At 40.6% G+C, this 15265-nt stretch overlaps 1 protein-coding gene across 11 annotated transcripts; it reads right to left on the reverse strand.

The window, feature by feature from the left end:
* Positions 1–6066: 6066 nt before the first annotated feature.
* Positions 6067–10669, reverse strand: usf1 (upstream transcription factor 1). 11 transcript variants are annotated; one of them, XM_081700507.1, is made up of 12 exons: positions 10564–10669; positions 9979–10037; positions 9778–9827; positions 9578–9693; positions 9251–9364; positions 9001–9151; positions 8773–8860; positions 8502–8560; positions 8303–8397; positions 8094–8222; positions 7820–7880; positions 6067–6734 (listed from the first exon to the last, which is right to left on the reverse strand). In XM_081700507.1, exons 2-12 carry the CDS (start codon positions 9984–9986, stop codon positions 6688–6690), a joined length of 918 nt encoding a protein of 305 aa, XP_081556633.1. In that variant the 5' UTR covers positions 9987–10037; positions 10564–10669; the 3' UTR covers positions 6067–6687. The 11 variants fall into 11 exon arrangements, with proteins under 11 accessions (XP_081556633.1, XP_026869216.1, XP_081556637.1 ...); XM_027013415.2 differs by having other exon boundaries at positions 9548–9693; positions 10564–10668; XM_081700511.1 differs by having other exon boundaries at positions 7820–7893; positions 9548–9693; positions 10564–10668.
* Between the last annotated feature and the right edge of the window lie 4596 nt (positions 10670–15265).

The following is a 15265-nucleotide window of genomic DNA, read 5'->3' on the forward strand; positions in this document are numbered from 1 at the left end:
GAGAATATGTCATATGTCCATAGATCTGTTGCATCATGTACTGTCAGCTCAAACCCACCAAAAGCTTTACTGGCAGGAAGGTTCATGCCCCTACCCAGTCTACTTTGCCCTTTGTCACACTTGGCAGTACATATTGACTGACCTGGACTGGTTTTCCAACTATGTTTTTTCTTTCCCCACATGTATCATTTGTCTTGTTTCCTGTTAGTGACCTGTGCCATGTGACTATGGTTTTGAAAATCTCATCTGTGAATAAAACCATCTCATTCACTTTTAACTGCAAACATCTGGCCAGATTCTGATCCTCTGCAGCATCTGTTTCCATTTATTACTATTCTCATTTGTTTGAGTGCAGCTATTCATTATCACCGAAATGAGGATGGGTTGCACTTTTGACTCTGCTCCTCCCAAGGTTTCTTCACCCAAGGGAGTTCCGTTTACCACAGTTGCGCTGGACTTGCTAATTAAGGGTATAAAACTGGTTCCTGTAAAGCTGCTTTGAGACAATGCCTATTGTTAAAAACCCCATATAAATAAAATTAATTTAAATCAAAGCGCCACCTGTTAGCTGCATCAAGAACACCATTGTCACTGGAGAAATATACCCATGGTCAGCAGCAGCCTCTTAACAACTGTCAATGAAAAGCTCATGACACCATCTAGTCTCAATCACTGTTAATTTTCTGCTTTATCAGAAGCTCTCTCTCAAGCTTGTAGAGTGCAAAATGCTGCAGTGAGAAATCTGACACACATTTGAGTGAGCGATCATATTTCAACTTACAGAATTTATTTGAAGAACCTTCATGGTCTCAGTCCACTGTACTACAGTGAATTGTTTCTTAATTGTTGCTTAAGCTCTACCAGAAGAAATACACTGGTTATATGCTGGACATACGGGCTACCCTTTCCATGCTATGGCCCAAGCTTGAAATTCATGTCCTAATGACCTGAGTACTATTGATATTTAGGAGGAGGGTAAAAACCTCTGTTCCAATGTCCCAATACACTTTTAAGTAGTGTGACGACCCGAGGGCCACAGAGCGCAGAGCAGGACGCACAGACTCCCTCGACAGACGTTTATTGACACATAACGCATAGTACTCACACAACATAAACAGTGAAAATGAATACATGTAACACTGGCATGAACACGAACATATACGGTTAATGGAAGTACACGTATGAGTAGCAACCCAAACCATGACCAACACAGAGGCACACACCAACAGGTTGGTTAGTACACACATTAAACCAGGTGCAGGTGTGTGCCATATCAGGGCGTGGTTACAAACAATACAAGGTGACTTCCAGGGTACACGGTGGGCCATACCACATGACAAGTAGCCTGTATTTAATGATGAATGGCACTTTATTTTTTGCTCTTGTATTTAATCTTTATCTAATTTACCTTTATGAAAAACTCGTATATAAACAATACTTATCATTATTATTATTATTATTATTATTATTATCATCATCATCTTAACTGTCTGACAGTGAGCTGTCTTACTACCACCTTAAATTATCTGTATATCAAAAATGTTGCAACTATTCTAACCACTCTGCCAAATTGCACATTTAAAAGGTATTGCATGATCAACTTGGGAATCAAACAGGTGTCCTACAAAAAAACAAATAAACGGAAAAACAACTGATATAATGTTGGGGGCTTGCTGAATGCAGAACTGCTCTCCATATTCTTTGTTCACTCCAATGTGTTGGAAGTACCAGATTGATCTGATGTGGTGCTTTGAGAAGCACCAAGATCTAGGTGTGAGACAGCATTTTGCTGATGCATTCAATTGGCTCAGCTGCAGCAAATCCCTGGAGCTGCAGTGAAGAAAGCAGCACTATCAGTATCATGCAGGAAATGGGAGCAGCTCATTCCGAGACAGACTCCACTGATTCAGGCGTTACCAGCAAAGAAGGGATTTCTTAAAACATCAGGAAGAATCATTTAACTTTTAGCCTTACTGGAAAATATGTGAGTGTATGTGAGAGAATTATTGCATTGTAGGACCACATGAAATAAAACTAATAATAAAAAAATTCACAAAGGTACCACAAAGATGCTTAACTCATACTGATTTATCAGTTGTGTGTAAATTATTAAATATTTGTTAACTCTTTCTACCTGTGTGTGCTGCCTCTTGTTAGGTACAGGCCTAAGAATAATTACAGTGTAGTCATTTGTGTGTGTGTGTGTGTGTGTGTGTGTGTGTGTATGTATGTGTGTGTGTGTGTGTGAGTGTGTGTGTGGGTGTGTGTGTGTGTGTGAGAGAGAGAGAGCAAGAGAGAGAGAGACAGAGAGAGAGACAGAGAGAGACACAGAGAGAGAGAGAGAGAGAGACAGAGAGAGAGGGAGAGACACAGAGAGAGAGAGAGAGAAGGTGTCAGAAAGCTAAATATTTAAACCACGAATTTCTGATATGCTCACGTTACAGTCATTGTTAGGATGCGTATGATTGCATATGCAGTAGTATGCACAGAACAGCCAAAAACTGTTCAGCCGTGGCCAAAGGTTTTGAGACTAGACAAATTTTGGTTTTCACATTTTGGTTTGCTGCTTCAGTTTTTATGGCGGCAATTTGCATTAACTCTAGATTGTGAAGAATGATCAGATGAATTGCAATTAATTGCAAAATCATTCCTTGCCATGAAAATGAACTTAATCACAAAAATTACTGCATTTTAGTCCTGCCACAAAATTTGCCTGATAACATAATTTCAGTGATCTTCTCGTTAGCTCAGTGTTAATAAGGACAAGGCAGCTGATATCACTCCGTCATACTGAGTAGAAGAGCAGACTGGTTGCTTTAAAAGGGTGGTGGTGCTTAACATTTTCTTCTGTTAACCATAGTTACCTCCAAGGAAACACATGCGGTCATCATTGCATCGTATCCAGTTGCATCAAAAGGGCTTCACAGGCAATCACATCGTTGCTTGTAAGTGTCACGATTGGCCACCCTCCTGGCGTCCATGTTTCCATGGTTTCCCTGTCGCATCTGCTGTCCTTGCTTTGGTTTTCCCTGTTCATATGTTCACCTGTGTCTGGTTAGTGCTTGATTGTCTTGGTTATTTAAGCCCTGTGTTTGGTTGCTCATTTTTGTCAGTTATTGGGTAAGATTGGTGATTTTGTAGTTGGTGGTGGGATCATCGTTATCGAACAATGCTTTTTCATGTACGAGTGCGCACCATATCACAAGGCGACAGTGATAACCAAGCGGCTCAAGTGAGCAAAACATTGAAATTTTGGTTACCTCACCAGCTTTCAATCCTATTGAGAACCTGAGGACAAACACAGAAACTGTAATCAATTCCCAGCACTGATTAGGCAAGAATTTGCCCAGGAGCTGATATCTACCATGCCAAGGTGAACTGCAGAAGGGTCAACATTTTACATATTAAGTCTTTGCTTAAAATGGATATATTCGTCAAAGTTACTCATGAAATGCTTAGAACTGTACTTCACTATACCATATAAACATCTGACAAAAGGATTAAACAAAATGGAAGCAGTAAACTTTATGAAAATAAACATTTGTCCGTTTTAATTTTTGGCCATGACTACAATGACACCTCAAAGGTATCGTTACAATCAGATTGTATGTAGGCTTCTTGCCAGGATATGCATTGATGTGACACTATTTCACAGAGAGCAACCAATTTGAATAAATCATACAGCAGCTAATATTTTTAAAAACAAACTTTTGTTTGCAGCTGTGTGTGTGTTAAATCATCCATCATTGTTCCTGAGGAAAAGGTAGGGATATAAAGAGGACATGCCACTATTAGTTTAGTGCATAAGTTGAAAGTTAAGGTTTAGTGGGTCAACTGCTGGGATACCAGTAGGTAAGTCTGTGCTTGAGCTTTGAGATTAGAGCATGCTCATACGTTTGCATGGGATTGTACATTCCCTCTTATGTTTAGATGGGAGTGGGCTTTCCCTGTTACGCTTAGATGCTGCAGTTTGTGCCTCCATGTGTAATGTGGCAGGCTAGAACAAACATGTGCAGAATGTGACCTGCCACATGGAAAAGGCTAGCAATAAATAGCCATAAAACGTATTTTACATGGTGTTTAATTCATTATGGCCCACAACTGAAGACTGTCATTGAAACGACTCCATTTGCTATGTTATAGATATTGTGTTTGTCTTTACACTGAAATTCTCTCTTAAATCAACTTAAGCGTACCTGGCATTCAGTTAGGAAAGAAACTCTAAAGCAGAACATTTGACAACACCAGTAGCAATGTAATACATGGTAACATGATCTAGAAGAAATTGTGCACTACTTCTCTCCTTTTTGTGTACATGTTCATTGCTTTTTTTTTTTTTTTTGAGGAGACAACTTTAGCTCTGCAAAAGGTCTGCAACATAAATCAATTTATTACAGCATCTCAACGTATGCTGAGTAATAGACACACAGAAGTGGAAAGAATAGTATCAACATTCATTTTGTGTGATCATCCCCACACCCTGAACTTGGGAACCAAGACCCAATGAGTCCATGCACCAAGCTCATTACAAGAGCTGCTGACCTGAGATTGAAAATCATGGCTAAGATGGACAGACTACCAAGACCAAGTGGAGTATGTGAATGCAGCGCTAAAGACAATCCCTACTGTGACCTTCACTGAAACCAACAATCTGATATATGCCACAGCAACAGTGATACTTGAGATGCTTGGCTAGAAGAGGTTCACCATCAAGGAGCAGCATCCTCCATGGAGAAGGTGGTTGGGGGCCAAGATAAAAGCCACATGGAGTGAAATCAGCTAGCTATTAGAAATGCAGAAAGACACTATAAGGCCCCTGAAGGGACCTGAGAAGTACAACAATCTGTCCATACCTGAGGCCTTGGAGACTGCCAAACAAATATTAACAGCTCTGGCTGCCCGTCTGAAGAGATGCACACGAAAAGTAGAAGCCAGGAGAATAAACAAGAAATTCTCCCATGAACCATCCAAAGTGTATTCTCAGTGACTGTGCAACAGCATAAGAACAGACCCACCAAACCTGGAGTTGGAACAGTATGGGAAAGGCATATGGGAGTAGGAGGCATAACACAACAACAATGCCCAGCCACATCAATCTCCCTAAAAAAGATCCAATGGTAGCTCAGTTCTGATACTGCCCTCTACTGGATGCAGTATGTTATTCCCTGAAATGCACTTCTATTTAAACCAAAATGACAAGTTTGTGAGGTTCACAAGTTTTGTTTCTTAAATGTATGATAATAAACGTGTGAATAATATGAAGACTAGTTATGAGGCCTCTCTCAGGGACTACCTTTTAAATGGTATTTGTACTGTAGTGCTGTCTCACTCCAAAATCTTTCTTGGTGCACTTACAGCAATGAACAATGTTACAAAATGTCACTTAATATGAATAATGTTACCTTTTACTGAATATCATGTTGCAAAAGATTTCTCACTAGAGCTAGTCTGAAATAGGAAAGACTTACTCAAAATTTAGATGCTTTTAAACTTTTAAAAATGTTATCTTTTAACAGCTTTGTAAAGTTGATAGGAAAGACTGTGAAATATATGCTTATGCCCTGAAATTTGTTTTTGCTCTGTGTAGGAAGGTGGTTCTCAATTGCTCCACCTGGCTGAGGAAAAAATAAATAAATATGAATTAAAATTAAATCTTTGCTACACCAGTCGTTGTAAATGTATTTGTGTCTCTGACCTTCCCCAAGCTGACAGATATCTACAAGCATTTCTATCCGATTTTATTAGTGTATTCTCTCATCTTCCCCAAGATGAACCTGTATCTTAGATACAAACTATCATGCAAGCCAGATACTGTTAGATATAATATCTAAGAGATAGTTGCACATATTGTGCCTACTAAGAAATTCACATTTCTTTGAGTGCCAGTAATTGACATGCATGTTGCTTTTATTGAAACATTTTCATTTATAGAATACCTTACTCCCCTGAAAGGTTAGATTTCTCTTAGAAAGTGTTCTCTTCAAGATTAGATTTCTTTCTCTTGTCAGTGGTAGGATTCTGGAATATACAGTAATAAAAGGTGTCTTGTAGTAAAGATACAAAAACTCAGAGACAAATATTTAATGGTTGACTGTTACAGACAAAAGAAATATATTTATTTCAGATGCATATACATACTGAATGGCATTATGCATAATGCAGAATGTTTCTGCACATGACCAGAAAAAAGTAGTCGTCATAAACCCTTAGCAGCCACAATAAAAATGACATGCAAAAATGATGACTGTCCTCACAAAGGTTAGACATGTATAAAACAAATGAAGTCTTTCATGCTCAATTTTTGCAGATTTTACCAACATATAAAAGCAAATGCATAATTAGATATTGTGAAAAATGTGTGTACAAAACAAATATATACATAATAATGCAAGGTCCAGTAAGAGGAGTCTCATTAGTATAAACTACACGTCCTGCATTAAAAGGAACCTCATTAGTATGACCTATAAGTCCTGCATTAAGCATTGTCCATGATTGCCACTGCAGCCTCAAAACCAGCTGGATGTTGATTAAGGTCTTATGCCAAAAAAAACACTTCTGATTTGGATTCTGAATTTCCGTGCCATGGTCCTAAAATTCATGGACCGCCTACAGCGGAACAAAGCCAGTGACATCTCCCCCACTCTTCACTGGGGTTCCCCAGACGCAGCTGCAACGATACCGTGCTGCCTAAGTTGACTCCTTAAAATCTGATTCTTGGATTTCCAGTCTTCCACCTGGAGCAAATAATAAAGGCATTTAAAAAGATCAGCTGAATGCTCTTCAATTTAGAAAGTTCTACTCCTGCAGTCTTTTATGCCTCTCGACTAACTGCTGCATTACGCATCTTTGGTCAGCCAGCATACATAGGGCTTTAGTCTGCTGTGTTAAGCACATGTTGTGGAAATATCCAGGCAATTCCCATGTGTAAATAATAATTTTCCTATACACATACATTAACAGCTGTTAACAGCCACTGATGGACCTGGTATATGAAGAGTACATTTGAAATAGTTGTCTTATGGCAAACTAATATTTAGGTGTGATATGTACACTATGTCCATCATGAACCCACTTTATTAGAAATATTTATTTAAAAAAAACAACAAAAAAAAAAACCCTCGTTGTAGCTTTACAGTTATAGATTATAGTCCCCAGGTTGCCATGCACAACTTGTGTTAACCATTTTATTACTCTTCATTAATGGTCTGATCAGGGCCAATGTTGGCTTTTTGGTGCCAGATCACAATGAGAGTGATGTGTAAAAACTAAGAAACTAAGCTCTGGCTGATACATTCATAGCAACTCATGACATGTATCCTACACAGCACTAAAATGGACTCCTATGTAGGTCCCTAACAAGGACCCCCAAATGGGCCCCTACACAGGAGCCTAAATGGCATGAGAATCTAACTGTAACCACATCCCCTTATAGGTTTAACATAAGAAAAAAAGACATTTGCTGAGATGAAACACTCCTGGAAACCACTACTCACTTTAAATTGATGGTGACCAAAAAACTGTCATTTTAGGCTACAGTTAGGTGCTAAAATCAGCAAATTATTTAAACATAAGCATATTGAACAATGTTTCAACAAAATAGCATTACAAAGTTGATAATATGTATATCTAATAAACCAGTGCCAGTGTGTTGCTACCATGGCAGTATTACTATAATATGGTAGGTGATTTTCCTGTCCCACACTACTAAACCAGCACCACTGTGTCCCTACCATGCCAGTGTTACTGCTGTGCTAATGTGGTACATGAGTGAGTTATTCCTGTCCGCCCCAGTACTAAATCAGCTTCACTTTGTCACTACCGTAGCAGTGTGCTTTGCTGATGTGGTCCATCTTCCAATTAACATCCAGCCAGCGGTGATCCTGTGATCAGAAACTGACCAGTAATGAACAAAGTAGAGATAGGCTGACAAACTGTGAATGGCAACAAATGGGCTAAAGTCTATAACTGCACAGCTATATAATACACCTAAAAGACAGATAAAAAATGGACAGTGAGTGTACATGGAAAGTGCTTCTAGTGAAGTGATTTGTGAACGAATACTTCAGCAACCAAACTAAAAGAAGTGGCCTTACTTCTTGTCGTAAAAGCTGGTTGTCCATCCTCAACCTCTCCAATGTGTTGAGCTCCTCTGCCAATCGGTTATTACTTTGTCGGAGCTCCTGAATGTAATCACAAGCCTTCGAGAGGATCCCTCCTTTACTCTGTGGCAAATCACAATGGAGAAACCTGTGTCACACTTTCCTGATGTATATAGTAAACCTACCATCAAAGGGACACTCACCTGCCCTGTCTTGGTGGAGTCCAAAGTACAGTCTGGAATGGTCTTTGAAAGCTGAACAATCCAATTGTTAATTTTATCCCTGCGCCTTCGTTCAACTACAAAAGAGAAAACAACATTTTTGCAGTTATTAATGTTTTCTTTAAGAATCAGTCAGTTCTTAGATGCCAAATTCTTAGTCCAAACTCACATCACATCTCACCTTCATTGTGCTGTGCTCTCCGTTTCTCATCCCTAGAGGTCCTCGGTGCCTCGGACTTGCTTTAAGTATGAAACGTAACAACAGACCCTCTCAAAGAAGTACTTTGGGACAGCAGGACACTATTCTATATAATCACTATGTTTGACTATGCACGCACAGACTAAAATCAAATACAACTAGAATGGCTGGTGGTCTCTAAACATGGTTACCAAGAGATTAATAGTTATTACAAATGTAACGTTTAAAATTCTAAAGGAGAAGGTAAGATTACGTGTTGTAAGTTTGTGTGCGAGGTGCAATAGACCTCTGGTTTGCTCCCGTCAGAACTTCCTGGGGGGACATCATCACATATAACTGCCCTAAAACACAGATGAAGAATACCTGAGGTACACTGTTTTGTCAACACACGGTCATTGCATCTACTGCAAGTACTGTGTCATTATGGAAAATATGTCAAAACAGTTTCACTTCTGTGCAAAAGCAAGGCGTTCTTTATTACCTGCAGGTGTGCTCTGGCTGAGGATTGTATCAGAGGTCTGCACACCTGTGACCATAGTGCCTGCTCCAGCATCCGAAATAGTGGCAGGGTAATAAGTGTAATGAGTTTCTGTGCCATCTCCTTCTAGACCCTCAGACTGAGAGAATACAGCCTATTTACATGGACCAACACCAGAATTAGCTGAACCTTGCAACACTGATAAAAAATAAATACCGTAATGCCAGACAAACTTATTTCATAGAAAATGTACCTGGGTAACAGGCTGTGTTGTAGCAGGAAACCCAGCCACTACACTGACAGCTGTGGTACCATCTGTCTGTGTGTCCAGTTGCCCATCTGAAACCTGAATTACCCGGTATGTCACCTGTAAAAAGTAAGGACCACCAGCATCAGTATAACAAAAATATTTTCAACATCTATTACTTGTCAGGAAAAAAAGTAAAACAAACAGATCCAGTCCAACCTTTTAGACATACTTATTTTGGGTTACTATAATACTACAGTGGTTTTTAAGTTTACATGCCTATCCCTGCTATTCCTCTCCTACCTGTCCGGTGGGAGGGTACAGTTCCCCTACCTGCCCCCCAGCACCCTCTGTCTTGAAGAGGTATTTAATTGGCTGTTCTGAAGAGAAGGTCGCAGCTGACTGGATAGTGGCAATTGCTGATGGGTCCTCAGCAGTAGCAACTGCCCCTGACATAACCACAAAATCAGACTTTTTAAAAACCACTTTAAAAAAAGAGATTCACATACAAAAAGGACCATCAGCAACAATACCTTCCTCAATTACAGGAACATTGCAATCAGGGTCTGAACTTTTCTGTTGCCTGAAAATTAAATATTGTAGAAAAAAGAAATGGTTACAAACAATAAAATGCACTAGTAATTGACAAATGGATGCAAACAACGATTAACCTTTAACTAAGTGCAAAGTAATACTATTTCAGTACTGCACAGGTGACCTATGTAGGTTCTGACCCTTTCATATCCACGATCAGCGTGAAGAAATCCCTCGTTCCGCTCAATCCAGTCTTCGACTAAGCAGAAAAGGAAAATAAGACGCAGTCCCCGTATCTGTTAAACTGAAAAAACGACGATTTACCGTGTGCTACTAAACTAAACATCGCAGCTAGTCAGCTAGCTAGTTATTTATCTAACCATGAAATAAACTGTTAACTTTATTTGCTAGCTAACCTAGCTAGCTTAGCTAACCCTACACATCAATTTACCCAATAGCTGATTATCTAGCGATTTTCTTGATACATAATTAGATGTTCTCCAGCACCGTAATGCTCCGTCCTAGCTAAGTGTCCAGCTATCCATATTTACTTGTGGTTTACGGTAATTAAAATAATTAATGAAATTAAAATAATGCGCTCTTGTCAGCTATGCTATGAAGCTGGCTAGCTAGCAAGGTAAACTAGCCAACCACTTAACTAACGCTAGCTAGCTAGGCACTACCTACTGTTAACTTAACAAGCAATGTAAAACTAAATACGCGTGGTACACAGGTTTGTGATATACTGCTACAAATGCCACCGATTTTATAACCAAACTACTGACCGTTTAATGTTCGTGTATTGTCTTGTTTACTTGCGTGAGAACCGGTACGACTGATTTTACGTCATTATTCATCGACGTTGATTGTTTAGCGAAGATTCGTGATATAACCTGTAGGGGGCAATAATGAACTCTAACGCTTCATCTGGACTAAGGCCCTTGTGAATTATGGACATTGAAAAAGATATATTTAGTAATTGTAAATTAGAATTATAAATAGGTGATTTTGAAATTGCATTGACTGATGTATGATATAAGATTTAATTAGCGGTACCAGTAGACAAAAAGCACTGGACTGCGCCCGAGGTTCGATCCCTGTACAGGAAACATCATATTTCTTCAATGAAATTAGATGAAGTAACCGCTGAACTAAGCCAGTGCACAAAACAAAAGGAAAGTAATACTTCTTAACTGGAAGGCATTTTAAACGTTTCAAGACAAGTCTTTTAGTTTGGTTGCTAAGAGGAACTTGATTTAACGTCACTTTTGTGCAATCCATCAGATTTCACTGTAAATCATAACACACAAAAGTTTGATTTTCTGACATCTCTGTGTTGTATTTTTATTAATTAAAGCCAGTAAATAAGCACACTTAATTACACACTGTGTGGGGCTATCTCCCTGAACTAAGAATGCAAGGGATTTAGAAGTTAATTTTGTCTAGTTGAGTACAAAATAAGTGCAAAAGGTTGGACGTGTTGTGCATTCAGATTTGATGTTCTGCTTACCTCAGTTATAACTAGTGGTTATTTGAGTTACTGTTAACTTTCTAACCAGTCTGGTCATCCTCCTTTGACCTCTCATATCAACAAGGCATTTTTGTTCAGAGAACAGCCACTCACTGGATATGTTTTCGTATTCAGACCATTTTCTATAAACCCTAGAGATGGTTGTGTGTGAAAAATGCAGTAGATGCAGTTTCTGTAACACTCATACCAGCTCATCTAACACCGTCATCCACGGCGTATTCACAGTCACCTAAATCATCTTTCATGCCCATTTTGATGCTCAAGTTGAACTTGGACAATAGAGAGCATCCTTGCACTCTTGGACAGCATAACCCTACATAGAAAAGTGAGGACAGCCAAAAAGATCGTGGAATGTCTCTCCCCTCCCTCAAGGACATTTACAACACACGCTTTGTGGATGATCCCACAGCCCCATCACACAGCTCTTCTCTCTCCTACTGTGTTATGAAGTACAGAAGTATTCTGGGCCTTAAAGCGAGTTTCTTCCCCCATGCCATTACACTCCTCACATCCCAGAGACTGACAACAAGTATTTAACAAATCCTGCATTCCATTTAACTGTAACTAATTAGACTCAAACACAGAAGATCCATGTGCAGGGTACTATACAAGACAATCCAGAAAAGGGCCAGAGGCAGGAAACAGAGGTCAGATAATTGAGGGTCAAAATATCAGGATTAGAGACGCGCAGTAGAAAAAAAAAGGGCAAGGCAAGACTGCTGTATGCTATAAGCATGTATGTTAAAATATCACAACATGGAACAGCCTTCTTCCTCCAGTTTGGTGTCTGGTTGGTATTACCCTATATGTTATCACTGGTATGTATTTCATATTTATTATTTACACGTGTGTTCTTCTTTTGTGTTGCACCATGGTCCTGGATGAATGTTATTTAGCTTCACTGTATATTTGTATATAGCTGAAATGACAATGTCACAGAACGCTCCCCTTCCCACTCTTCCTTTGGTATGGCCCGCCGTGTGCAGTGTGAGGTCACCAACTGTCTTGTTTGCAACCACGCCCCTGTTGTCGGTACACGCCTGCACCTGTTTTTTTGCTATGTATGTATTTAATACATAATACATACATACTTATCATTGGGCTTGTGTTTATGTCTGTGTTCGACGTTGTTCGTTTTCACCCTGCATGTTTTACGTGAGTGCCTCTGTGTTTATCGTTCGTGTTCGTCTAACAGATGTCTGTCTGTGTCGAGGGAGTCTGTGCATCCTGCTATTTGCCTTGTGGCACTTGGGCTGTCACAGACAATAGAAAGCCTTTTGACACTTGACTCTTGAGTTAGAGAATCACTGTCATTTGGGACAGTTCATGAAGCATAGTCGTACAAACAGTCCGAAGTAAAAATGAAAGCTCCAGGATAATACATGACAATAAGTGATGTAAGGGGAAAAAACCTGCTGAACAAAATACACAGCAAACTTAGGAAAAACATCATGACTACATGAAGATTACTGAAATCCAAAGGGTACATGTAAGGGGTGAAAAGGTTATGAAAAGTAGAATTGGCGAAAACAAACATAAGACAGGAATGATGGGGAGGAGACAGGAACTAAATTAAAACAAAAATAAAACAAAGAAACAAACAAAAAACACATGGCAATAAGTGCAAAAATGGTGATTTTGGTCATTTCACCAAACCATTTGGAATTAACATCATCCACAGAAGTAATGGGAACACCTTCTTTAGTAGGCCCGTAACCAATGGCCACTCTTCTGAATAAGAATATCACTGTTTCATTAGTGGAAAGAGTGTGGAATTAATCCCTTCTATTCCAAAATTCATGAGTGGGAGGTTTGAAGTTTGTACAAGTCAAATAGATCACTGACCGTGCATTATTTTATAAGTAAACAGTCTAAAGTATAGTCCTTACAACTTATGACCATTTTAACTTTCTTGAACCAAATAATTTGTGACATGCTTTCATTCCACCCTCACAGTTACGGTTCTCATTTGGTACATATTAATAAATGCATTTCAAAACACCATGTGCGTTAGATTTGGACACTGATGTGCCCTGTCAGTGCCCTATTAGTTCTAATCCTTGGCACTGGAATGCCTCTCAGTGCAATACAATTCTGTAAAGCATTTTTTAATTTCCTTTTTAAAGCTCATCGTATAAAGACATTTTATTAATGTAAAGGAGTTGTAGATTTAAACATTTAGCCACTTTTTATTATTAATGTAAAAGAAGGTGCAGTTGTCCAGTTTGCCAGTTTGCCTTCTACTAAAAGCAACTATTTTACCTAATCAGCAAAAATAACTGTCTTGTAAGAATGGGCGAATGAAAATATGTAAAAAAGTTATGTAAAAATTACTGTCTCATGTCCACAATATTCTACCCATTGCTCATAATGCCTATAAAAAGATTTAAGTACACTCATGTCTATAAAAATACACATAGTACAGCCTGTGGTTGAATGTATTTTAAAACCTTAATCCCCTGATGAACATTTAAACTTTATACTGAATATTGTAGATATGATTGTTTGTACGTCACTGAACGTCCATTGAGCTTGTTATACTGTATGCTAACATTTCATGATCATGCAATATGTAGCTGTGTTTCATAATGTGTGTCAATCAGTTTATTAAAGTAAGAAAATGTTATATACCTTATTTTGTTTGCACACCGTTCTGTATATTTTGTGTGACTCCTTCCGGATCCACTGGACCTGCCACAGCGGAACGCCGCAGCTGCACCTCCGAACCCCCTGGATGGCCCCGGACCTGACACCACTGAGCGTCGAAGCCATATCCCTGGACCTCCCTGCAGCACCGCTGACCACCGCAGCTGTGTCTCCGGACCTCACGGACCCGCCGCTGACCGGCGAAGCCCCGCCTCCGGACCTCCCTGACCCGCCACTGACCATTACAGCCGCACCCACAGACATCCCTGCAGCTCCACTGACCATCGCAGCCGCGCCCCTGGACCCCCTGGCAGTGCCAAAGACTGCTAAAGCCACACCTCCAGGACTCCCTGCAGCACCACCGATCACCGAAACCATGCTTCCGGACCTCCCTGCAGCGCCGCTGGTTGGCATAGCATGTCCGTGGACCGCCCAAACCTGTGGTTGACTGAAGTAGCTGGTCCCCTGGTCGTTCCTGGTCTGTTGTTTCTGACAGCTGCAAAGCGGGACCTGCCAGTCATGGCCGCTTCCCTGCTGGACCCCAGCCAGACTCTGTTCCCGGTGTAGAGGATGCTGCGCTGCCAGTCCCTGTCTCCGGCACAGAAGAAGCTGTCCTGCCTGTCCCCGTGCCTCATGCCAGGCCAGTCCCCATGGTTGCTCTTCGAGACTCCCCTGTGCCCCTAATAGCTGCTACAGGTGTGCCTCCTGAGACATGTAGGACTCCTTCGGCCACACCTCACAGCAAGCCAGTGACCGTTAAGGCCTCTCCGTCGGCCTCCCGGCCCCCCACAACTCCTATGTCTACACCTTATGCTATTCTTGTACCTCCTCTGCCCCTTGAGGCTGCTGCGCCAGCCCCCATTACTGCCCCCGTGTCTGCTTCTGTCTCCTCAACTCCTGTTCTGTCGGCTCCTGTTCCTGGTTTTGTCCTGTCAATATAGCTATGCCTATTTATGTGACCTCAGTTAAACCTGTTACCCTGCCTTATGGCATTAGTTTTCCCTTGCCCGTCCCAGTACGTGTAACCATGCCTGTTGTTTATTTTGTTCCTGTGCCTGTCTCAGTTGTGTAAAACATACATACCTCTACGTCTTTGCCTCTGTTTCTGTCCCCATTCCCACAGCTACACCTCGTACGAATGTATCTCCTCTCTTCTCCTCTCTTCTCCTCTCCCAACTCTGTACCCGTCTCCTGTTCCAGCCACGTTGCCGGTCCTACTCCCTTTCCCCATCCTACTTCCATCCCTCGATCTGCTCTGACTCCTGTACCTGTGCAGGGTTTAACCTCGAATCCCGTTCCTGCCACAATCC

The sequence above is a fragment of the Electrophorus electricus genome, chromosome 17 (assembly GCF_041902795.1).
Source record: "Electrophorus electricus isolate QZ-2024a chromosome 17, ASM4190279v1, whole genome shotgun sequence".
Taxonomy (NCBI): Eukaryota; Metazoa; Chordata; class Actinopteri; order Gymnotiformes; family Gymnotidae; genus Electrophorus; species Electrophorus electricus.